General features: G+C 42.7%; 1 protein-coding gene across 1 annotated transcript; it reads left to right on the forward strand.

Moving 5' to 3' along the window:
• The first annotated feature begins 2,852 nt into the window (after positions 1–2,852).
• On the forward strand, positions 2,853–24,888 carry IL18RAP (interleukin 18 receptor accessory protein). The gene is made up of 11 exons (XM_083437860.1): positions 2,853–3,082; positions 5,658–5,809; positions 6,717–6,987; positions 8,736–8,907; positions 10,529–10,706; positions 11,421–11,489; positions 13,071–13,185; positions 15,075–15,232; positions 15,601–15,741; positions 22,883–23,053; positions 24,100–24,888. The coding sequence occupies exons 2-11, from the start codon at positions 5,746–5,748 to the stop codon at positions 24,540–24,542; spliced, it is 1,782 nt and encodes a 593-aa protein (XP_083293986.1). The 5' UTR covers positions 2,853–3,082; positions 5,658–5,745; the 3' UTR covers positions 24,543–24,888.
• The last annotated feature ends 1,369 nt before the right edge of the window (positions 24,889–26,257 follow it).

Genomic DNA, 26,257 nt, shown 5'->3' on the forward strand with positions numbered 1-26,257 from the left:
AGCAGTTTAACTTTCCTATTGACGAGAGATTATTGTATTCGCATTGCACCCATTTCCAGCTTCAACAGCAGTCTACAGGGGGCAAGCACACAACATATTACCTGATCACAATCATATAAATGCTGGGCCTTGTGGGTTTATGATTGGTGCAGGAAGTAGCCTTCTGACTCATTAACCACAGCCTCCATAGGGGAGATGCTTGCTTCTCACCAAAGTATGGTTTTCATGAAGAATGCTTATCGTGACTACATGTCATCTGGTAGTTTAAACTGTAGAGTTGCTTCAACTGGACAGAAGTTCATTCTTTTCATATTCGCTAGATATTACAATGACAAATAAACCATGGATGTAAACCATCTGTATATTCCGGTGCCAGACTGGCATCAACCATATACCACATTTGGGTGGGGGTGTTATTGGGTTGTTTTTGTTTTTATTTTGATTATGTGTTTTCTGGTTTTATCTTGTGATTTTTATCTTGGGAACTGCCCTGAGACCTGCAGGTATAGGGCGGTATACAAATCTAATAAATAATAATAAAATAATGCAAAATAATATTGAAGGGGCTAAAATGTTTTTGTTTGTAGTGCATTTTTTATATTCTGGAAGTGGCAGCTGCCTATAGGTGTTGTTTATAATGGATGAGCTAATCCAGGTTTCCTCAGCCTTGGCCCTCCAGATGTTTTTGGCCTACAACTCCCATGATCCCTAGCTAGCAGGACCAGTGGTCAGGGCTGATAAGAATTGTAGTCTCAAAACATCTGAAGGGCCTAGTTTGAGGAAGCCTGAGCTAATCTGTCATTTTGGATTCTGTTTCCCTTTCTTCCATTCCTAAATTCTCCACATTTCCACAGCCGTTTGCATTTTTTAATAAAAAGAAATCCTTGTGAAAATTCATCAGCATGTTCACCCACATTTCTTCTATTTAACATGTTTGTAAGCAATTTTGCCTAATATGCAATATTATTGCAAAGCGGTTTCCCTAAAATAATAAATTTTTGTGTGCTATTTTCACCAATATGTAGCATTTTTACTCCAGTATATAGATTTTTGTAGACATTGCTTGGCTGAAGGAACCGTGTTTCAAAATTTGGACAAGTGTGAATTTCAGTTTGCCTTTAAATGCAAACTGAATCAGATTTCACCCCCATCCCTAATTTTCATTATTAATCCATATGACCTGCCCTCAATACATTTTTATGTACGGCTTACAAAACAATCATGCAATATCTAAAAATACAGAATAGAGTTCTTAAAACAGCTCAGTAAAAATAACAACATAAAACTTTCCCTAGTGGGGACAGAATAAATAGTTTTTAGTTTGGCTTAAAATACAAATTTAAAAGGCTTGTGTAAATAAAAAGGCCTTCAGCTGGTGCTGTAAAGCAGGTGCCAGATTAGCCTCTGTGGGAAAGCTGTTCTATTACTAGGGTGACACCACTGAGAAGACCCTCTCGGTTGTAACCACCAATTTCATTGACTTGATGGCAAATTGAGCTGCGCATCCAGAGAGTATGTTGGGAAGGTATATAGAGGACAACTGTAGTTTCTACCCAAAGAGCTACTGTAATGGTTCTAGGGGTTGCTCGTGCGTAAATCGGCACCACACCTGGGCGGGTTGCCTGAGTGAACCCTTTCTGTCTGGACAGCCACTCACCCGTGGCTGTCTTAATCGCTGGCAGAATCTGTCAGTGGGCGTTTCTTGAACTTCTTCCAGCATAAAAGTTCTTTGACGCCTAGTCGCCGCCTACTCTCCCTGCGCGGAAGCCTTCTGCGCAGGGAGGGTGTGGGCATCGGAGGACCCCGTGATCTCCCCGCTGGTCCCCGGCGAGGAGTCTTGGAGCCACCTCGCCGATTCCCCCATCTGCCCCCCTCCTCCACTGGTGCTACACTGATTTCTTTCCCCAGAAGATGTGCTGCTTCTCTCCCTCCCGGGACGCTCTCCGGAATCCCTCTGGAGCCCTCCCTCTCCCTCTGGCTCCGATGGCAGTTCCCTGACAGCTACAGTGCCCAGTGCTTTTAAGAATCTCCTGTTCCCATGATTCTTTAGGGGGAAATAATGTGCTTCAAATGTAGGCTGTGGATCTTCAGTTTTTCAGGCTCCCTCTTTCACTTGCAAAGTGAGAATGATGGTACTGTTGAGATCATGCCCACAGACTCTTTTTATCAGTATTGAGGCTCCCTCAGAGGCCAGAAGCCTGTCTGTAATTTGATAATTTATTGTACAAGTATGAAAAGGCAAGAGGGAGAGGAATGCTCAATCCCTTCATCTTTTCCCACCCTTACACAGTTGTACCTTGGATCCCAAACGCCTTGGTACTTGGACGTTTTGGCTCCTGAACGATCAAAACCCGGAAGTGACTGTTCAGTTTGTGAACGTTCTTTGGAAACCCAATGTCCGACAGGGCTTTCGTGGCTTCCAATTCGTGGCTTCCAGCAGGAAGCTCCTGCAGCCAATTGGAAGCCGCGCTTTGGTTTCCGAACGCTTTGGAAGTCGAATGGACTTCCGGAATGGATTCCGTTCGACTTCCAACGGAAATAAAAATAGTATGTGTAATATGCTTTTTGTTCCAGGGCAGACTTGCAAGGATCCATTGCTCATGTGAAAGGGCAATAGAAGATTCACTCAGTGCCTTTCACAGTTGTCAGAAATGACTGACTCACATCTTGTGTCACTTCAGAGGCCCAGAACTAGATGCCAGTTGGTGACCTGGCACGATGAACTGAAGGGAGAAGGATAGGGAGGGGGAAAGTGGGGTAGGGGAGAGAAAACACGGCAAAGGAAGCCTCTATTGGTCTACACCCTTCATTACTGATTGCAAATTTAGGAAGTGTAAGGGGAAGCAATGTTGTTGCAAACTTGAACACTTTTCACGTAGTAGCAGTGTGTTGTAACCATGTTTCTTACACTGTTTTCCCCTGCCCTTTTTACAAGAAAAGTTGCTGGAAATGTGTACTTGATGAAAAAAAGAAAGAAAGAAGAGGTGACGAGGCAAAGGAAATTCTGATTGAAAGGAAACTCACACGCTATATCCATTTGAGAGCTAACCACAGCTCTTAACACAGCTGCGTAGATGCAGAGGTAAGATAGCCTCCTCAGATAACAGTCTCTTTTCAGAATGCAAAACTTTTAATATTATTAATATCTGATTACTTTTCAGCAAACCTTTCTATTTACTTAAACTGAAGAGGTTTATTTTCTGAATGTCTATTTTCTCTTTCCCGTTTTGCCACTGAGAATTATATTTCATGGATAATCGTGATCCCCCGTTTTTCGTAAGTGAATGGAAAGAAATCTATGGGGTTTTGCAGAGGGAATATCAAGTAGTGTTAAAAGCCTCTTTATAATAGCTGATTTATGTGCTGGCATCCTTTATTACAAAATGTGAAGTAAAAGTAAGGCTCTCTGTAAATGGGTGATGTAAATGCTATCTGAACAGAACTTACTTGCCTGCAAGGGGGCAAGAAGTGTACATAGGATTACAGCCTAAGATTTCTGCAATACCCTTTTTAGTATTTTGAATGAAAGCTATAATACCATCCTATTTCAGAAGACAATTATTTATTATTTCATTTTATTTATTAGATTTCTATACCGCCCTTCAACATAAGTTCTCAGGGAGGTGCACAGAATAAAATACAGGACAAAAACAAGTAAATAAGCTATTCAGTCTGTTTATTAGATTTAGATATATAATCTTAAATGACAGATAAAGATGCCACTGGGTTCGCCAGTGAAACATTTCCTTGCGATGTAGGAAGAGCAATTATTTACCTTAGTATTTTGTAGCAACCCGACAAGACAATAAAGATTGTCTTTCTCAGCAATCCCAAAGGCAACACAGTATCCGTGGTTTTTTCCATATTATAGATGGTGAACGCCAATTGATAGCAGAACCCAGAAAATCCAATGGCTTAACCAAACTCAGAACCCAGAACTTCCAGGTTTATAGACGGTGCTCTTAATAACCACACCAAACTTGTACTTGTTATGGGAACATTGGTTCACCTAGCTCAGTATTCTTATTTTTTTAAAAACACAAATTTTATTTGGTTTTTAAATAAATGCAAATACAATTGCCTGGACTGAACGCTTTGCATAAGCCCCTACTTTTACATAAACCTGTCTCTGGGTTTTCCGACAAAACGCTTTTCACAGTCCTAACTGGGAGATGGCAGGGATCAAACTTGGGAACATGCACCTAGCCTCCTATCAGCTGCAATGCTGTGCTTACCAGGAGGGAGAGGGGTGAAGTGACTGCTGCTCTTGCCTTGCACTGACCTTCCAACCACCACACCTTTCCTCCCATCTCTGCCAGAAAGCACTGTGTGATGCAGCCAGGTGTGTGGCAATACACTTCCTTGCCAGCTGTTTTGTTGGGACCTGTAGAACAGCTGCTCTGTCCCTGAGCTCTGGCACTTAATCTCTATAGGTGGTTCTACAACAATGTTCTTCAAGGTTTACTCTGGAGAACCCTGAGATTCCTTGGAAGCTTCTGGGTGATGGCTGATGCTTCCTTGAAAGGCAGACTGCTGAACAGCCACCTTCTCCTGTAATGTGCAGCTACGGTGTGTGTGTGTGTGTGTGTGTTCAGTGACTGCTGGGCCTCAGCCAAAACAGCAGCCCTACTTTGGGACATTCTGGTTTTTTGTTTTTTTAGAATTGTTTTTTATTAGGAATTTAGACAGAGCATATTATCTTAAAACATATCATCCTTAATTCCCCCCTTTCCACCCTCCCATAAAAAAACCCCCTCCCCACCCCACCCCACCCTGACTTCCCTCAGTTCCTATCTCTGGTTTCTCTATAAATGCTATTCTCTGCATGTTACAAAATTGTATAAATCCTTAATTTGTCTAACTGGTTATTATCAATAAAAAGTTTGTGTTTATTCAAAGCCTGCCAAGGAATCCAATTCACTTTGTTGGATCTTTAGATACGTTGTAAAAGGTTCCCATTCATCTTTAAAGTCACAGTTATCCTTGTCCTGTAATTTATGTGTCAGTTTTGCCAGTTCTGCATAGTCCATCAATTTCTCTTGCCATAATTCTTTAGTCGGGATTTCCTCGTTCTTCCATCCTTGTGCTATTAAGACTCTCACCGCCGTTGTCGCATACATGAACATATTTTTCAACTTCTTTGGCATTCTGGATATTTTTCACGGTTGGCAGAATTGGTGAATTGCTGGGAGGTGTGGCTCCTTCCCTTCCCTTTCTGAAACAAAATTTTCTAGGGGTTTTGCAAAATGAAAAGCAGCTCCCGGGAAGGAGGAATTATGTGCGGGAGCCGAGGCTAAGAGCCAGAGATTCTGCTTAGCTGAGCAGGTGCAACTTGATATGATGGGGAGGTTACAGAACGAAGCTGTAGCAGGTATAATACTTTCTTTACAGAAGAGGCGCAGAACCTATGGCCCTCCGAATGTTCCTGCCCTGCAACTCCATCACCCCTAGAAAGATCTGATGGGAGTTGATACCCAATAATATCTGATAGACCACAGGGTTCCTACCCCCTGACTTTCCCACCACAAAGCCCTTTCCCATTGGCTATAAAATACTCCTGTTTGCCTGGGCTATCTTTCCACCTAGCAGCTGTCTGGAACGAGTTAGTTTCAAAGAGAGCTGGCCACTTATTGTTTTGTTTTGTCATGTTTTTACAGCTATAGAAAACAACACCAGGGAAATAAATTAGGCTATCTCTGCCATGAAGGTTCATTGCCAAACGAAGAAACACAGTGGTAGAAAATAATGCTAATACTCTGTTATCTTTTTCTGACATTAATGGAAAGAGCAGAAGTCAGAGGTTTTAGAGGTAAGACGTCGTGTTATACTCTTCCTTAACATGCTTTAAATGCTCATTTTCAAAGGTGGTACAGTCCTCTCAGCCCACATTTTCATAGAATCATAGAGCTGGGAGGGTCCCTAAGAGTTGCTTGTCCAGGCTTCCTCAACCTCGGCCCTCCAGATGTTTTGAGACTACAATTCCCATCATCCATGACCACTGGTCCTGCTAGATAGGGATGATGGGAGTTGTAGTCCCAACACAGCTGGAGGGCCGAGTTTGAGGAAGCCTGGTCTAGTCCAACCCCCTGCAATGCTCACAGGCCATTGCATGTTTTATGCCTGCATTGAAAAGTTTGAAAACTGTCACCTTCGTAGTGGCAGGTTTTTGATATTGCACCCGATTTCTGCATGGGGAGGCCTTCAAGTAAATGACAGCTCAATGTATTTTCTTTGACGTTGACTAAATTATAGAATTCCACAATTAGCAACGGCAGTAGCACAGCTTCCATATTCCTCCCCCCCCCCCAAAGTCCCTTTCTGCAGGAGCAGGAAGTCTGTTGGTTGCCTCCACAATTTTGCTTCCTTCACATTGCCCAGGTACCAGTGGAGAATATTCAGATAAATTTCTGCAAAGTTTCCTAAAGGGGCGAGAAGAATAAAAATCTCAGGGAGCTTACACCCTTCCCTATTTTCTGGTGGGATTCAATCACTTCTTGTCCAATTTAGGCTGCACAGTTAAAGTTGATTTGGAGCTGTTATGAAACAAACCCAGAATATTTTCTCTTTTTTGCGATAAGTGATGGGAAAATGAAGGCAAATACTTGCTGCGACATCATTTAATCTCCCCCCAGTCAAATGCTTGTGGAACAGATTGTCTGGAAGTGACCCAAAAATGGGACTTCAACCTGATTGCACGGATCTCTTTATCTTTTCAGAACGTCTTTGTAAACAACCTGATGTGAAGTACCGGGCCGTCAGTGGCCAGGCATTTGTTGTGTCGTGTGACGTACCACCAGAGAACCCTGCCTCAATTTTTAACTTTTCTCGTCTTCATGAAAGCCAGCTTCAGTGGATCTGGCAATCAAGAGATAGGAAAGGCCCAGTGCTTCTCAGAAAAGAAACCATCAACCCCAAACTACAGGGAAATGCCCTTTGGTTTAATCCAATAACAGTTCAACATTCTGGAACATATGTCTGCAAGAATAGGTCGGTTGCCATGACACATCTCAGTCAGACCTTTTGTGGATGTGCGCACTAGTATTTCGAGAAATCTACACAGAGCCTATATTCTTCATCATGTTTACTATTTATTTCTTAATTACATTCAGTGTGGTCTACCCAGTTAAATACTTTTAAGTCCCATTTGTTAAAGGGGGAGAAATGTAAGCATCAGCTTCATGTTTGGAAAAAGAGAGAGCGAGAGAATTAACTGTGCTTAATGAAGCCAGATCATTCATTTTAAAAGGCTTATATTTCATCTTTGTGCTTTCAGGGCCTCTCAGGCTGTTATTCTATTAAGTACTATACATAAAATATGAACTCTGTCTGCTTAAACACATTCCAAATCAAATAGCACTTGACTTTGTTGTTTTTATCTTGCTACATTCTCTGGACAATTTCTATTTAAACCCCCCCCCCACTGTTATTTTAACAACATTTTACAAATATTCATCATTCAGACTTTTTTTTATCTAAATGTTACATATTACCTTAGTACCTTATTATCTGATCGTGACAAAATACGTTAATAGTATATTTGAAGTGATAAAGGCAAAGGGACCCCTGACCCTGGTCCAGTCGTGGCTGACTCTGGGGTTGTGGCGCTCATCTCACTCTATAGGCCGAGGGAGCCGGCATTTGTCTGCAGACAGCTTCTGGGTCATGTGGCCAGCATGACTAAGCCGCTTCTGGCGAACCAGAGCAGTGCACAGAAACACCGTTTACCTTCCCGCCAGAGCGGTACCTATTTATCTACTAGCACTTTGACGTGCTTTCGAACTGCTAGGTTGGCAGGAGCAGGGACCGAGCAATGGGAGCTCACCCCATCACGGGGATTCAAACCGCCGACCTTCTGATTGGCAAGTCCTAGGCTCTGTGGTTTAACCCACAGCGCCACCCGCGTCCCTCTTTGAAATGATAGTTAGTGCTATATTGATAGGCTAGAATCCAAAGATGTCTTGTCCCAATTGGAAAGGCAATTCCACTCACAAAAAGGAGGTTTTGTGATTCCTGCCGACTTCACCTCCATTTGCTCTTCTCTGCACTATAACCTACACCATCCCCAAGGCCCCCTTATTCTCAGGAGCTAGCATTTTTGGGGGGTTGCTGGAAGTAGCAGCGTGGAGAAGGGACAGGAATCACTTATGGATCTTAGAATGCATTGCCACATTGTGACTAAAGCAGCCTTTTCCCAGCCTGGCACTCTCTACATAATGCTCCTTCTACCCTTGAAATAAATTGACCCTCTGGAACTCACTGCCCATTGATGTTAGGCAATCATTTTCAGCACCTGCCAAAAAGGATTTTTTGTTTGAGTAGGCCTACCCAGACATGTAAATTTATTATATATTATAACATGTGCTTTTATTCTTTTCATGTGTGTTTTTAAACTGCTGGTTTTATTTTGAAAATTGTTAGGCTAACTTGTTTTTTAACGTTGGATGTTATCAGCCATTTTAATGTAGCTTTGTAGAGGTTTAGTGGTATGTAAATAAATAACTACTGCTCCCATCAGTCCCAGCCAGCATGGCTATGCTGACTATGGCTGATGGGAATTGAAGTCCAAACCATATGGAAGGCATCAGACTGGGGAAGCCTGATCAAATATATCTAGTCCAATATATATCAATAAATTGATATATCAGTATCAATATATCCAGTCCGGTATATATCACTTTTCACAATCTAGCTTTCTCTGTATGATTTTACATGTGTTTTCTTTCCGTGTCACACAGGAAAAGCAAGTGTGCCAATATTTTCATAGATGTTCAACCAAGGAAGATGGCCAATTGTTCAGATAGTAGCGTGAATAACTTGAATCTACTTGTTCTCAGAAAAGGAGTTATTCCTTGTCCAGGAAAAAGCTGTTACAGTGATTTTCAGCCGTCAGAGGTGAACTGGTACAAGGTACGGGTGCCGCTATCTTTAGAGCACTTTGTTTTATCAATCTGAGTCACACTTACATGCAACAAATATACTTGTGGTGAGTGTGGGTGAGGAAAACTTGCTCTCTGGTAGTGTAATGGGTTGAAACTATTTCCACATACAGTTACTGTATTTGATGAATGAATCACTCCGTTGCCTGGACTGGTATCTTGATAAATGATGGCATGTTGAGAGCACAGTTACAATAAACTTGGAAAGACATGCCCAAGGGCATTTGGTGAAGTGTGGATATCAAAATTCACCAGTCATTTTCGTAAATATTTTTAAAAGCCTCTTTATTTCCATTTTGTAATTGTTTGTATTATAGATCTTGCTCCAAAGTTAATGTTCTTTTAAAAGACCTTTGAGTCACAGGCTACAAATAAAATTTGGAACGATAGATCTGTATGGGTATTTCAAGTCAATATTTGAGGTTGTTACTGTGTTCCCATTCTATGTTACTTTTGAACCCATGCACAACCCCTCAAAATGCTCTATTTAAAACCCTGTTGTTATGTACTGAAGTTCTCACTGTGGACCAGCAGGGCATACTGTAGATAGTTATGCAAATAAGGGATCGGAAGTGACGTTCAGTGATTGGATAGTTTTAGAAAATTGTTACAGTTACGTTGTACTGGAGCTCTATATAAGCAGGCTGACTGAACCCTTCAGTTCAGTTCTGTCCTGGCCTGTGAATAAACAAGAGCTGTTTGAAGAATCACTGTGTCGTCTGATATGTTCACCCACAACTTAACACCTGTGGCAGGGAAGAGAATATGGGAAGGGATTTGGAGCAGAGAAATGATGGGTAGACTTAATGGCTTTCCAACAATTTTCCTTTCCATCTGGGTTGTTTTACACTTGCAAAATGCATGGTAGCCCTTATGATAGGACTAGGGCTATGTTGTTCAACCATGTACCCTCAGTCGTGCTTGGACTACAGGTCCCATCATCCTTGACAATTGGCTAGGCTGCTAGGGGTAATGGGAGCTTAAATTCAACAGCTTCTGGAGATCCAAAGTGGAAGATTACTGGACATGGGGAGGAAATGTAAAGTTACTCTTGCAACATCACCCCCGTGACAGATGTTTAGACTGGTTCAGAAATGGTGGGAGAGGGAGGGAGATGGGTTTGTGAAGGGAGGGAGCAACACTGGAACAGGAAAAGAAAAATCTGCCTGCATCCGGGATGGGGAACATCTAGCTTTCCAGGCATTGTTGAATTCCAACTTCCATCAGACACAGCCAGTGGTCCAGAGCTGATGTGAGTTGCAGTCCAGGAACATCTGGAGGGCTGCAGGTTCTGCACTCCTGCTCTACATCCTCAAACTCATTTAGCCACGGCTCTTTCATTTTCCTGAGCCATCCTCCCCTGAGATGGGGGAGAAAGGGACTGGAGCTATACCAACAAGAGGAAGAGGGGTGCCTCTTTCCCTCACATTGATTCTCCTAGCCATTTTTAAAGTTGTGGAAGATAAAGGGAAGGGGTTGGTAATTTGGGGGAAGGAGAAGTATAGATCAACTCAATAGATTCAGCCTATGTCAGCTGCCAATTCCTGTTTTGCAGAGCATTGCAATGTTTGTTTGCTTCTCTCGCCCCTTAGAATGGATTAAAAGTAAGACTTCAAAAGGATAAAAGACCATCTCTGAGATTTGAGGATGATAGTATAGTATTGTATCATGTCTACGATGCAGATAATGGTACTTATGTATGTGATTATACACTGACTGACAACAATACCCAGTGGACCATGAGAACAATAGTAAACGTAACTATCATTGGTAAGTCACTTTACATCCAGCTTAATAAATGGTTCTGATGTAATGCTTTATATTCTGGCACTTGTATTATATTACATTGTCTCCTACAATTCCCATTTAGTCTTTTCCGTTTATATCTTTAAAGGAAAAAATTAATATCTATAAATGTTGTGTAGGTTGACTGAACCTGTCAGACTACTGTAAATTCAAGATTACATTAAATAGCTTTACTTGGAAGTGACAATGTGCTTTGTATCTATTCTACGATATACTGCATCATAAAAAATTTCTAAATCCTTATTAATGCAATACCTTTAATTTGGCCAACTAAAAGGGCACAAAATAGTTTGCAAGTCCTAACAAAGGTTTTAGATCCCCACCCCTTAAAAGCTAACACAGCTGTCTTTGCTGTTTGTGTAACTTAGGATATATAGAGCTTTTAAAATACGATGTGTATGCTAATGAATCACCCTGTGACCTATGTATGTGATTTTAAGTTGCTTCCAGGAGCCATAGAAAGCTTCTTTCAGTCTCCATGGAAATAACATGACATGCCTAATTGCACAGTATATCCATTTATGGCTATTTGAGCCCCTTCTCTTTCTCCACCAACAAAAAAGTATTGTCTGCGATTAAGTCATTGATTTTCTCACAACATATTTAATCTGGTTATTAATTCTACATGCAAAAGGTTCATTGGAAATTCCCTAATAGACACCTTTTTCAATGTCGTAGCACAAGACACTATCAATCGCCCAGAGGTTCTGGATCCCCGTGGTGTGAGAATCCTTGAAGTAGAACTTGGTAAACTGACTACGTTCTTAATTTGTTTTGTAATGTTGGCAATAATCCAGTGCTATTATCAGTGCTATTTTTCTAGAAAAAGAGGTGCTGGAACCCACAATGAACACCTCTCTTGTTGTCTTAGAATGTCAATGGCGCCCACCTGAGAGGTGCCGGAACTGTGTTTTGGTGAGTTCTGGATGAAAAAAAACTCCTGATGATTATTATATCAAATATTATTATATATGACCACTATTGAGCTCATGTCCTCCTAAGCATTTGGTTAGCTCAGGCCTGGCATAGCGATTGAACAAAGTGAGGCATCAGTCCCTCCAGCACATTGAAGGCAAAATCCATGATGCCATCTTCCCATTTTTTCCTCACACAAGGACGGCGGCCATTTTGGGTGACGTGATTGTGTGCAATTTCAGGCCATGTCCCCCCCCTGAAAAAGCACCTTTTCCAGACAACAATATCCCAAAACACACTTTTTGGGGGGAGGGGGGGGGAATTGTGGCACAGAACCTTGTGAGATCCCAGGACCCAAAATGGTTGCCGTCCTCTTGTGAGGAAAAACAGAATGCCCCAGTTTTTCTGGGACACTTGCTGGGTATGGCAGTTACCTCAGAAAGCTGATGCTTTGTGTGGGTGGGTAAGGAGTGAGATAAAGCCTCTGGGCTCCATTTCCAAAAGGTGAAAAATGATGAAGTTGAAGCGGCTCTCCTGGTGAGGCAGAGCTGCAATGCTAGCTTCTCAGCAGATGTGTTGTTCCTACTTACTGGGGGGTGGGATGCAATAACAGGCACATTGGCACACCAATGGGAACACCAGATAGTCTCCATGGCAATGTTTCTCCAGCCTCTCCCTTCTCCCTCCCGATAAGTGGCAGTGACACACCTTCCGGTGAGTTAGGGGACTTCTCCTGCATGCAACGACAGGCTCTGGTGGATTGTGTGGATGAAACCAATAGTGGGCCCAATGGTCAAAAAGGCGGTTTCTGTATGCACTATAGAGGGGCAAATGGGGCTTGTCAAACTGAGAAGGTAGCCCATCTAGAAGATGGAAAACTCTAATCTTAAACCTCCGCTGCCTTGCAGAATATCTTCGGGAGGAGAAAAGGCTAAGGTATAAACCCTACACAAATCCAGAGTGGAGTCCCTAAGACAGTTGGATGGTGTCTTGTACGCCTCCTTCCAGCAACTCCTGCTGCCAAGCTGGTGCCAAACATATCGCTCTGCTTTCCTTTGGACCACATCAGCAAGGCAGAGAGGGGGGTCTTGTCATTTGAGCAGCCCAGGATTGCCATACACACTGTTTAGGCTTGTGCCCAGGGAAGGTCATTTTGGTGCTGCCAGCGCAGTGGTTTAACTTCACCCCAGAGGCCTACTCCATTGTCTCGCTGGACAGACGGCTTACAACAGCCAACAATATCGCCCTTCATCCGTAGATCTCAGGGCGGTTCACAACATGAAAATACAAGAGAAAACACAAAATGCACAGTCGACAACGACAACACAAACCAATAGCCCACATCCCCATGCTTCCACTTCAGATCTAAAAAATGTGCATACATATTGATTTTTACGTGTGGTTTTTCCTCAGGGCAACCGCTTGAGCTCAAATGCCGCGCACAGTTTGGTTTTGAACTAAATGCTTCCTCTTTGATGCAGTGGTACAGAGAAACCGGCGAAAGGAAGCAACTGCTAAAGCAAAAATGGTATGAACAGTCTCCAACTTGAAAACATGTATTTGTAGAATGTAAGCAGCTAGCAAAAGAACAGGAGAGCCAAAACTGTTATGTATTGAAGTTCTCACCCTGGGCCAGCAGGGGGATACTATAGATAGTTATACAAATAAGGGATCGAAAGTGACGTTCAGTGATTGGATAGTTTTAGAAAATTTTTACAGTTACGTTGTACTGGAGCTCTATATAAGCAGGCTGACTGAACCCTTCAGTTCAGTTCTGTCCTGGCCTGTGAATAAACAAGAGCTGTTTGAAGAATCGCTGTGTCGTCTGATATGTTCACCCCCAACTTAACAAAAACAGTATTCTTGTTTAGTTTCATACTACAGTTCCCTTCAGCCTATGCCAGCATGGCCAACGATAGAGAATGATAGGTTGGGGAAATCTGTTGTAGCACATGATCAAAATACTAATGTAACTGGAAGAGGATTAGTGAAGGCTTTCCCATGTTTTCCTCTCCTGCCGTACACAGATGGGATTTCTCTCTTTCCATGTGACTCCAACCTTGGTCTTGGTAGCAGTTCCATAACTGTGAATCTTTAAGTCCTCTTTTTGGGAAAAGGATACAGGGAAGAGGATACAGTAAACTGAATGGGAAGCATGATGCAGTCCAACCTTTGCTGGAGATCAGCAGTAATGTTTAAGGCAGCAGAATGTTTAAGGATATGAATTCCCTGGGAAGAGGGGTTGTTGTTAAAGCACTCTAGAATGGTAGCTGTGTGAGAGGATTGTCTCCTAACAATTCCCAGTGCCCTTAACAAACTACAGTTCTACAGTTCCCAGGATTCTTTGGGGGTAAGCCATCATAGAATTGTAGAATTGGAAGGGTCCCGAAGGGTCATCCAGCCCAACCCTCTGCAATGCAGGAATCTCAGCTAACGTACTTGTTACGTACTAAGCTTAGATCCTAGAACAATAGGCAAGTAGGATCCTAGAATGCAACAACTGATTGGCTTGCAGGAGAAGACCAATCAGGCTCCAGGAGGGAAGCAGAATCAGCCAATCAGACGGGACTCATTGAGTAAATACTGTATATAAAAGCCTGATGTTGCGGGGGGGGGGGGGGCAATTAAATCACTGTTTTACAAGCTGCAATACAGAGCATGAAATCACTACAGGACTCAGTATGTTTCAGCATCCATGACAGATGGCCACCTAACCTCTGCTTAAAAACCTCCAAGGAATGAAAACCCACAACTTCCTGAGGGAGACCGTTCCACTCCTTGAAGGGGAACACCATTGATCCTTCTCTGGGTGTCCTCACCAAATAAGGTCCATAGAGTGGCTACTGAAGAGGTGGCCTTTTCAGTGTTGGCACCCTGGTTATGGAACACTCTCTCCAGAGAGGCTTTCCTGGAGCCGATGTTATGGTTCTTTTTTGTACCAAATGAAGACCTTAAAAAAAAATAAAAATCTGAATAATTTTCAATGTTTCAAAGTACTTTTTAGATTTGCTGTCCTGGCCTATTTTCCATTGCTGGTTTTAGATTTTATTTTTTATCTTGCATTTTTGTATTTGGTGGCACTATTGTTGCTGTGATTATCTTATTGTTGAGTGGACTATAGATAGGAAGAGTAAATAAACGGAAGCAACAAATGAATATTTTCTAAAGAGGGTGTCCAAGGGCTGTGGCTCCTACATGGGTTCGTCAGCCAGACTCCAGGGGAGACGTCGTAATCCTGTGTTTCCATGAGATTGGTAAATATGCAACTGCCCTGATTTTTGCAATTTGGGTCATCATCGCCTTTATAGAAACCAGAGCCATCACCTGCACAAATATGGGGTTGGTGGCACCAGGGACTACTGTAACTGTGTGAGAATGAATGCTACAAGTGGCTGACGAAAGCATTATTCTATTTAGGGTCAATCCAAAGGAACTAGAAGGCAGCTGCTTTGATCTTGCTTTCAACCTGACCAATTTAACTGAAGAGGATTTAAACAGCCAATTCGTCTGCCTGGCTCAAAACTCCATTGGGAACACAACGGGGGTGTTCAGATTTAAGAAGAGAACAGAAAGAGGTAAATTGGCAAACCACCTAGCATGCATTGCTCTTTTATTTTTATTTATTTTACAAGTTACATTTGGGATAATATCGCTGGTCTGCTCCTTGATTAAAATTGCCTTTCCATTTTCTGATTGCCAGAGAGGTTCTTTAAATTGTGACAGCAGGGAGGGGGGACAAGATTAGAAGCTCTGAGATTCTAAACCTGAAAATGATGGTATCACTTTAATTTTTTTTTCACCTGAGAAAGACATTTGGCAACTCGGTCTTCACATGCCCTACTCTAGCATCTCCTTATCTTCTTACAAACAAAATTTAAGAAGAGAACAAAACAAACCCCACCCAAAATAAACAAATGCTTCTCTTATTTTTGTTTCCTTTTAGCTCTTCTCTTCTTGCTCACTTTGTGCTGTTCCATGACAACTGTATTTCTAATCTTTTTGGGAAGTGTGGTGGTTTACCGGCACCGGATTGAAATAGTGCTGTTATATCGGAATTATGTGGCCAAAGGTGAAACTGTCGGCGGTAAGAACTTGTGTTCTATTTTTCTTTTCAGCGAACGGTCTGTTCTCTGTTTATTTATGACACTTGTATCCCGTGTTTGCTCCAGGAAATGCATGGTGGCGTACGAGGTTCCCTTATTTCCTCACAGCAACCCTGTGAGGTAGGTAAGATGGAGAAGTTAGTGACCGGGACAAGATCGCCAGTAGCAGTTTGTGGTGTGCTACTCACCTGGCTTCCCAGAGCCAAAAGGTAGAGGGTTGAGGCAGCAGGGAGATGGAAGTGATATGGGAATACAGTGGTACCTCGGGTTACAGATGCTTCAGGTTACAGACGCTTCAGGTTACAGACTCCGCTAACCCAGAAATAGTACCTTGGGTTAAGAACTTTGCTTCAGGATGAGAACAGAAATCGTGCTCCGGTGGCATGGCGGCAGCAGGAGGCCCCATTAGCTAAAGTGGTGCTTCAGGTTAAGAACAGGTTCAGGTTAAGAATGGACCTCCAAAACGAATTAAGTACTTAACCCGAGGTACCACTGTAGTGACAGGACTGCTGGATGAGCTCTGCTGCTGTCTACACTGCTCTGAGCTCCCTGCTTCCTCACTTCTCTCACTCTAAGCAACTAACAGCGGTACTCGCCTTTGGGAAACAAGGTGCACACTGGTGGCCCTGGGGTCTAAACCACTGAGCCTCTTGGGCTTGACGATCAGAAGGTTGGTGGTTCGAATCTCCACAACTGTGGTGAGCTCCTATTGCTTTGTCCCAGCTCCTGCCAACCTAGCTGTTCGAAATCATGCCAGTGAGTGCAAGTAGATAAATGGGTACCACTGGGGCAGGAAGGTCAACAACGTTTCCATGCTCTCTGGTTTCCATAATGGTGTTGCGTTGTGCCAGAAGCGGTTTAGTCCTGCTGGCCACATGACCTGGAAAGCTGTCTGTGGAACAACGCCTGCTCCCTCAGCCTGAAAGTGAGATGAGCGCCGCAACCCCATAGTCGCCTTTGATTGGACTTAACTGTCCAGGGGTCCTTTACCTTTTTACCTGTAACATAAAACCTCTTATGTTGTGAGTTTTAAAAATAAATAAATTAATGCAGATTTGGGGAGGGATGAGGCATTAAAATCATCGGGTAAAAGGTGAACTCAGCTGGATAAAGCCAAGACTTTGTGGACAGCAGGATCTAGAATCAATAGACTGAAAGCAGAATGTTGGGGGTGAACAATTATGGATTGAAAAAAACCTACATTTTTGTACACAGCACCCAAAGCCAGGTCACTTATTCTGACAGTTGAGGTAAAAAATTCCACAAATGTCTTTCTCCGCCCCCCCCCCCCCGTCAGTAAAAATAACAATAAATTAAATACTATTAATTTTCTGCTCTTCTATGATGCCCTAAATCAACTGCCTGAGGTGATGACCTCACTCTGCCTAATTGTAAGGACCCTGAGAGGTCATGCAAAATTACTAGATAAGTTTGATTAGCTGTGCACTAATGCAAGGTTTGAGAGGATGTGTATAGCAGAGTGTTGAGTGGGCTTGACACAATTAGTGGGATTTTACCATGGATTTTTGGCTTCTGATTTTGTGCTTATTTTCTTAGAAATCACTCTGCATTTATTTATGACATTTCCTGAATATATAATTATAAATGACATTATGTGCACAGTTGAATATCTGAGCAATTATAAATTATGAAGTGCATGCTCCGGGGGGATTTGAAAAATACTACATGTTAAGGTCACACAATTGGGGACTCTTGGTAATAATACCTTTGCTGTCACCTCATGACTCATCATTTGGAAGTGGCAGGGAGGAAAGAAGGGGAAAGTCCTCAGAAAAAGTTGTGTTTCAGTATGAATCTGGCAGCATGACCTCTCAAGGAATACTGCTCAAGGCAGACTCCTAATTTTGTATGGTGTGGTTGGAGACATACCAGAATGATGAGCAAGATCTTGTTAGTATAGAAAGGCCTGTTTAGCCTAGCATAAATAAAGCTGAGTGAAGGGACAATTAAGCTCAAGGACAAGGCAGGTGAAAAAAAGAAAATAAACCTCTTGAAATAAAATGAGGTCAAGAAGCTAGAAGATTTGTAAAACAAAACCCCCTGAAATTCTGAAGAAGAAAGAACATTTGGGAATCTGTTTTATTTTAAATACAGTTGTACCTTGGTTTTCAAACGCCTTGGGCGTCTAACGTTTTGGCTCCCGAACGATCAAAAACCGGAAGTGAGTGTTCCGGTTTTTTAACGTTCTTTTGGAACCCGAATGTCCGACATGGCTTCTGATTGGCTACAAGAGCTTCCTGCAGCCAGTCACAGGCCACAGGCTGCGCCTTGGTATCCGAACATTTTGGAAGTGAAACAGACTTCCGGAACGGATTCTGTTCAACTTCTGAGGTACCACTGTATTTTGCTCTGCCTTCATGGTTATGTTTAGTCCGGAGAAGCTAGGATTAAGAGGAGATACTGTGTGTGGAGAAGGCTGTCCTGAGGAGATGGAACAAATTTGTTGTCATTGCTCCAAAGGTGGGACCAGAATGAAGGGGTGGGTGCTGAAAAGAAGCCGATTGTGGTTAAATGTTAGGAGAAACTTCCAATTGCATTGGAAAGTGATGAGCTGTCCTTTGCTGTAGGTATTTAAGCAGAAGCTGGATGGTCAGGAAAGCTGTAGTTTCATCCTGCATTGTAGATACCGCACAGGGAGTATGGATAGAAGGATCTGTCAGTTTAAGTTCTCTCAGTTTCTCATTTTTCCAGTCTTAAATCCAGTTCCCCACATCTTGACATCAATTTGTTGATCCCCCCCCCCAATCCTCATGGAAATTATTTAGTATTTTAGTGCCAATTTCTCCTAATAAACACATTTTTGCATGCAGTTTTGACTAATGTATGCATTGCTGCTAGCAATTTCTCCTAACCTATACTATTTTCACTGATGCATTAATTTCAATGCATACTTTCTCATAATATATGTATTTTCTGGTTGGAGAACTGCATCTCTAAATTCAAATAAGTGTGAATTTCAGAGGGAGGCTGTATTTCAGTCCTCATGTTGTTTTGGATAAGTGCAAACTTGATAGGTTCATCTACCTGAACTGAATTGATTTTTCTCACCCATTCCTAATTGGGGGTTGGACCATATGACTACCTACCTCGCTCACTTACAGTACTTCTCCAAAATTCTTGCACAGGCAGCTTGTATTTATGAAATATATTGAAGATACTTTAAAGTATCTAAAAATATTCTCTGGGAGACTAGAAAGGTCACTTGCTAATGCCCCAAATTATGTACAAAAGGGGTGGGTTCAAAGGGGTTTTGAGAGACAAAATGTTCTACTTAAGGTTGCAAGGCACATTATTAAAATAGAAATTGTTTCTATTTTGGGCACGGCATTTGCACAGTGTGCTTGCACAGTGTGTTTGCATAGTGGAAGTGAGGAACAGGTTTAAGGATTTAGAATTGCTGGACAGAGTGCCTGAAGAACTATGGATGGAGGCTCGAAACATTATACAGGAGGCAGCAACGAAAACCATCCCAATGAAAAGGAAATGCAAGAAAGCAAAGTGGCTGTCCAATGAGGCCTTACAAATAGCGGGGGAGAGAAGGGAAACAAAATGCGAGGGAGATAGAGAAAGATACAGGAAATTGAATGCAGAATTCCAAAAAATAGCAAGGAGAGACAAGAAGGCCTTCTTAAATGAGCAATGCAAAGAAATAGAGGAAAACAACAGAATGGGAAGAACCAGAGATCTGTTCAAGAAAATTGGAGATATGAAAGGAACATTTCATTCAAAGATTACCATAATAAAGGACAAAAGTGGTAAGGACCTAACAGAAGCAGTAGACATCAAGAAGAGGTGGCAAGAATACACAGAGGAACTATACCAGAAAGATATGGATGTCTCGTACACCCCAGATAGTGTGGTTGCTGACCTTGAGCCAGACATCCTGGAGAGTGAAGTCAAATGGGCCTTAGAAAGCATTGCAAATAACAAGGCCAGTGGAAGTGATGGTATTCCAGCTGAACTATTTAAAATTTTAAAAGATGATGCTGTTAAGGTGCTACACTCAATATGCCAGCAAGTTTGGAAAACTCAGCAGTGGCCAGAGGATTGGAGAAGGTCAGTCTACATCCCAATCCCAAAGAAGGGCAGTGCTAAAGAATGCTCCAACTACCGCACAATTGCACTCATTTCACATGCTAGCAAGGTTATGCTTAAAATTCTTCAAGGAAGGCTCAAGCAGTATGTGGACCGAGAACTCCCAGAAGTGCAAGCTGGATTTAGAAGAGGCAGGGGAACCAGAGACCAAATTGCAAACATGCGCTGGATTATGGAGAAAGCTAGAGAGTTCCAGAAAGACATCTACTTCTGCTTCATTGACTATGCAAAAGCCTTTGACTGTGTCGATCACAGCAAACTATGGCAAGTTCTTAAAGAAATGGGAATGCCTGATCACCTCATCTGTCTCCTGAGAAATCTCTATGTGGGACAAGAAGCTACGGTTAGAACTGGATATGGAACAACTGATTGGTTCAAAATTGGGAAAGGAGTACGACAAGGCTGTATTTTGTCTCCCTGCTTATTTAACTTATATGCGGAATTCATCATGCGAAAGGCATGGAATTAAGATTGCTGGAAGAAATATAAACAACCTCAGATATGCAGATGACACAACCCTGATGGCAGAAAGTGAGGAGGAATTAAAAAACCTTTTATTGAGGGTGAAAGAGGAGAGCGCAAAATATGATCTGAAGCTAAACATCAAAAAAACGAAGATCATGGCCACCGGTCCCATCACCTCCTGACAAATAGAAGGGGAGGAAATGGAGGCAGTGAGAGATTTTACTTTCTTGGGCTCCATGATCACTGCAGATGGTGACAGCAGCCACGAAATTAAGAGACGCCTGCTTCTTGGGAGGAAAGCAATGGCAAACCTAGACAGCATTTTAAAAAGTAGAGACATCACCTTGCCAACAAAGGTCCGTATAGTCAAAGCTATGGTTTTCCCAGTAGTGATGTATGGAAGTGAGAGCTGGACCATAAAGAAGGCTGATCGCCAAAGAATTGACGCTTTTGAATTATGGTGCTGGAGGAGACTCTTGAGAGTCCCATGGACTGCAAGAAGATCAAACGCATCCATTCTTAAGGAAATCAGCCCTGAGTGCTCACTGAAAGGACAGATCGTGAAGCTGAGGCTCCAATACTTTGGCCACCTCATGAGAAGAGAAGACTCACTAGAAAAGACCCTGATGTTGGGAAAGATGGAGGGCACAAGGAGAAGGGGACAACAGAGGACGAGATGGTTGGACAGTGTTCTCGAAGCTACAAACATGAATCTGACCAAACTGCGGGTGGCAGTGGAAGACAGAAGTGCCTGGCGTGCTCTGGTCCATGGGGTCACGAAGAGTCGGACACGACTGAACGACTAAACAACAACAAGTAGAAGATACTACATGTGTACACACACATCTTCACATGGGGTTCACTCAGTTGTCTACAAGGAAGTGACTTTCATGTGAGAAATTTGTTAACAGGTGAAACTTACCTCAGTTTCTTAGCCCCAGCAAAGGTACCTTCGTAGTGTAAGAAACCGACAGTTAACACACTCTTGTCTTGTAGTGGCCTCTGCTGGTCAAATTAAGAACCAACTATTGTTTGGTGTTTTTAAGGATCCATTTCTGAACAATGAAGATGCTGTACCCCTGATTTTACTGGGACATCCCGGAATTACAGAAGCTATCCTGGCTTCTGATTGGATCCCGAAATGTCCCGACTTTTGGCCCTGCACTCTTGCGTGAGCCAAAAGGCACACTTTGCCCAGGGGTCTTTCACAAGCCAGGTGAGGGGATAGGGCATAATTTTGAGAACAGCAGTGTCAATGTTTGTACTTTTGTGCGGCAGATGGACAGCCATGTCTCATTGCATACATATGAAGAGAGGAGTGGGTGATTTTTTTTTTTTACCCTCGGTGTGACTCTTTACACTATGCCTAGCAAGGGTAGCGGGTGCTGTACTCTGTTCTTTATCCTGTTTAATAACATCAGCTTCACTGTTACACTTTGGAGTCTTGTACTTCTAATGAAAAATGTTGTTATACACACATCACTGTGTTCCATGCTTCCCTGTCATAGAAAAAACAATAGCCAATGGAATCTGCTCTATTAGGGTAAATGGGGCATTGCCCCACCAGCCTCAATCTGCCCTCTGCCTTCCTCCTTCCTTCCTTCCTTCCTTCCTTCCTTTCTTTCTTTCTTCGTATATTCTTTATAGAAAAAGGGAAAGTACAAGATTACAAGCGTCCAGATAAGACATGATAAACAGGAAGGAACAAGAAATAGTACCCATGTAGAAACAAAACAGAAGAAGAAGAAGAAGAAGAAGAAGAAGAAGAAGAAGAAGAAGAAGAAGAAGAAGAAGATATATATCAGGATACATGAAATAGTACATGAGATACTCTTATTTTGTTACATTGAGCTGCTCAAGGTTTATTGGCAACTGTGTAACAAATACTTGCAAGAATATTGGCACGTAATTTTAAAATATAATTTATTCATTAAATTCATTTGCCACCTGCCAACAACAGGGCAGCGTATGCAAATCAAAGCAATGCATACAATGAAACCATACAAATATATTTATTTTTTAAAAAAAATACTTTGCTTTTACCAAAAACCCCCAATGCCATCTGGTTTCATGGTGTTATAACGCAATTAAAGTGCTTTGTCTTGACGAATGTAGCGGAGTCCCTGCTCTGTTCAATATGGAATAACTAGCTGTTTGGGCAAGGCGTATTTGCATCTAGGGTACAGTTCACCCAGAATACCAGAGATGGTGGTTTGACTCAGAGAGGTTATGGCTGAAAGTGAGATTTGAAAGTGAGATGTGTCTGCTTACTGCTAAGAAACGAGGGGGGGGGGATTTTAATTTGCCTTTTACTTTTTCGTATTTTCCATTGTGCTTTCAGTAGTACTTTTTACCATCTCTACAGCTGGTCTCCTTTAAGAGGAAAAATAAGGGGGATTCAGCAGACTTGTCTTCCATAGCCATGCCCCACTATTTCAGAAAAATGTTGTGGCCTCCCGTCTTTTCTCACCTCTCATCTTTCTTTAAAGGATGTTTGCTTCTTCGCTGCTTCATTTAACTTTGTCCTTTAAATTTTTTTAGATGGCAAAGAATTTGATGCATTTGTGTCCTGTGCAAAACCAGATCTCCCTGAAGCAGATCACATGCTACTCAATGAGGAAACATTTGCTTTGGAGATTCTCCCTCAAGTTTTAGAAAACAAATATGAATATAAGCTATGTCTCACTGAGCGGGACATCCTTCCAGGAGGAGGTAACATCTCAGATAATTGCATAATAATAAAACCAACTCTTCAAAAACCTGTATTTGTGTTAGGAAACTTTATCTGCCCCTAATGTCCATGTGTAGATTTGCATACACAGCAAAATTGGCATTCCTTCACCTCTCGCTTTCTGTTCTGCTGGCTTCGCTACGTCATAGTTGTGGCGCCCTTCAGCACCCCCTAGGCTTGGCACCCACTGCAGCAGAACCACTTGCACTGCCCTAAAATCCACCAGTGCTCCTGTACCGCTTGGGGGAGGGTGATTTTCAATGAGAAAATAGGACAAGGAGGCAGCCACCGAATTTGTGCCTTAAGTTACAATCCTCTACTTTTATTTACCTGGAAGTGAGCTTCATTAACTCAGTGAGATTTACATTTTTTATTTTTTTTGTAATTAGCTTTGAGGTTTTTAAAACACACACACACAACAACAATAAGGAGGTATATATTTTTTACGAAATAAGATAACTAATACTTCTAACTCACAGACATGCTTATTCTTAGTTCATATGGGATGGAGCAAAGGGTTTGCAAGCCCAATTCCTCCCTCTTCCTAAAACGCTGTGAAACATTTTATTTCATGCTTTAAGAAAACAGAACAAGACTTGGGTTTGGGAGATGAATTGCAGGTTTTCAGCTTGGAAGGGGTGTTCCTTTATCTCTTTCTCAAGGCTCAAAGACTACAGCTGGTTCATGGTGGGTTTGGAACAGAAACCCTTACTCTGCCCCTTACACAGCCCTTAGAAACAGCCTTTGTGATGGATTGGCGTGTGGTATTGTGTGGCTAGAATGTCAGTCGGAAGTAGGACTGGAATGAGGAACAGGACTTTTCAACATTCCCTTGTCCATCAGGTTTAAAGCACATTCAAGCCAGGAGCCATATAAACACATTCCAGTTTCTGCCGTTCTTCACCACAGATGTTTTTCATCATCCTTGCATTCACCACTGTGTGCCAGGGTATAAGAATATCTGCAGGAAGGCAGCATGTTTTGTATGATAAATTGGTAATAATATATATATTTTTTCTTTTCCCAGCATACACAGATGACATTGTAAACGCTGTCAAGAAGAGCAGACGGGCGATTGTGGTGTTAAGTCCAAGCTATGTCAATGGCCCGGCCCTCTTTGAGCTCGAAACAGCCGTCAACACTGTCCTGGAAGACAAGGCAATAAAACTCATCCTAATTCAGTTCAAGTCTTTCCAGGAGCCACAGTCGTTACCTCACAATGTGAAGATAGCTCTTAGAGTTTTGCCCAGGGTTACCTGGAAAACATCTGCCTCTCCCACTGTGAATAAGCAATTCTGGAGAAAACTGCTGCGTCTCATGCCAGCGAAACATCCCAACCGAACTGAAGACAAGTGGTGTTGGTTTCCCCACCTTCGGTTATTGGGCATGGATAAGAAAAACACCACTGCAGGGAGGACAAACTGGACCAAAAAATGGAGGAAGATTTGGGAAAGAACTTCCCTAAACTGAAGACTTGTCAGGAGAGGGGCTGTAGCTGTAGAGAACATGTATCAAATACAGAACCTTCCCTAGCCTTAAAAGGATGTTGAGCTGTAGAGCTGAGAGAAACCTTGACCACAGAGAGCCATTGGTGGTTTAAACAGACTTCGTGGCCCAATGGTCAAACATCATATGTTAAAGTGTGGTTATCTTTCACTCATGGAAATATCCTTATAGATGTCAGTATTTTGTAACAGTAAAAGGTGCTGAATGCAGTTGAGCTGTGCCATGCTTTCACAACATGACTATTTATTGATCATTATTACATGCATCAGGGGGTAATGCCCACCTGCTGGAATAAACTTTGGACAAATAAGTGTTTTGTACCATCTCTGATAGGGACACGGGTGGCGCTGTGGGTTAAAGCCTCAGCGCCTAGGGCTTGCCGATCGAAAGGTCGGCGGTTCGAATCCCCGCGGCGGGGTGCGCTCCTGTTGCTCGGTCCCAGCGCCTGCCAACCTAGCAGTTCGAAAGCACTCCCGGGTGCAAGTAGATAAATAGGGACCGCTTACTAGCGGGAAGGTAAACGCCGTTTCCGTGTGCGGCTCTGGCTCGCCAGAGCAGCGATGTCACGCTGGCCACGTGACCCGGAAGTGTCTCTGGACAGCGCTGGCCCCCGGCCTCTTGAGTGAGATGGGCGCACAACCCTAGAGTCTGTCAAGACTGGCCCGTACGGGCATGGGTCCCTTTACCTTTACCTTACCATCTCTGATAACTGGAATGAGATTGTGGTTCCCAACTTACAGGCTGTGTTCAACTTACTCCCTAATAAGTGTATTCATTGGTAAGTCTCAATGGCAGAAATGTGACTTCAGCAGTTTCAAGAGAGCAGTTTGTATAATCTAACATTCCAGTTATATGCATGCCTAGGCAGAGGCAAAATATCAGTGTAACCTCTTATTATATGGGACACGGGTGGCGCTGTGGGTTAAACCACAGAGCCTAGGACTTGCCGATCAGAAGGCTGGTGGTTCGAATCCCCGCAACGGGGTGAGCTTCTGTTACTTGGTCCCTGCTCCTGCCAACCTAGCAGTTCGAAAGCACGTCAAAGTGCAAGTAGATAAATAGGTACCGCTCTGGCGGGAAGGTAAACAGTGTTTCCGTGCACTGCTCTGGTTCGCCAGAAGCAGCTTAATCATGCTGGCCACATGACCCAGAAGCTTTATGCTGGCTTCCTTGGCCAATAAAGCGAGATGAGCGCCGCAACCCCAGAGTTGTCCACGACTGGACCTAACGGTCAAGGGTCCCTTTACCTTTAACCCCTTATTGTGGACACCTTTACATTGTTGGCAAATCTGACACCACATTTGCCTTGGCATTCTTGGCATTTGGTTATCATGGAAAGGACCAGAATTTTGAGTAAAGACCTTTTAAGATGCCCTCCTTTCCCTAGGACTCATCTACACTTTCCTTTGTCCCACAATTTCTTCCATTTGGTCTGTGACTGCTAGGTCTTTCTTTTCTCCCACATCTTTCCCCAGGAAAACCCTCTGTTTACTGCAAAAAAACCAATTGGCTTTGCTCCGATTCAGCAGGAAGCAGCAAGTTTTTCCAGCCAAAAAACCTCTCCACCCCAAGCCTAGAAGTCACAAATGAAACAGAAGTATGGATGGGGTTTCGGAAGTCTGATACCTATTCCTGCAAGTTACACATCTTTGTTTTAACCAATGCAGTCTCTCGCAATT

The sequence above is a fragment of the Podarcis tiliguerta genome, assembly GCF_965153285.1.
Source record: "Podarcis tiliguerta genome assembly, chromosome: 4".
NCBI lineage: Eukaryota > Metazoa > Chordata > Lepidosauria > Squamata > Lacertidae > Podarcis > Podarcis tiliguerta.

Excerpts from the sequence above, each read along its gene's own strand:
- IL18RAP (XM_083437860.1), top strand. The coding sequence starts at position 5,746 with ATGCTAATACTCTGTTATCTTTTTCTGACATTAATGGAAAGAGCAGAA. Across the intron at positions 10,707-11,420 it reads AGTAAACGTAACTATCATTG|CACAAGACACTATCAATCGC; the intron begins GTAAGTCACTTT and ends TCAATGTCGTAG. Across the intron at positions 11,490-13,070 it reads AATCCTTGAAGTAGAACTTG|GGCAACCGCTTGAGCTCAAA; the intron begins GTAAACTGACTA and ends GTTTTTCCTCAG.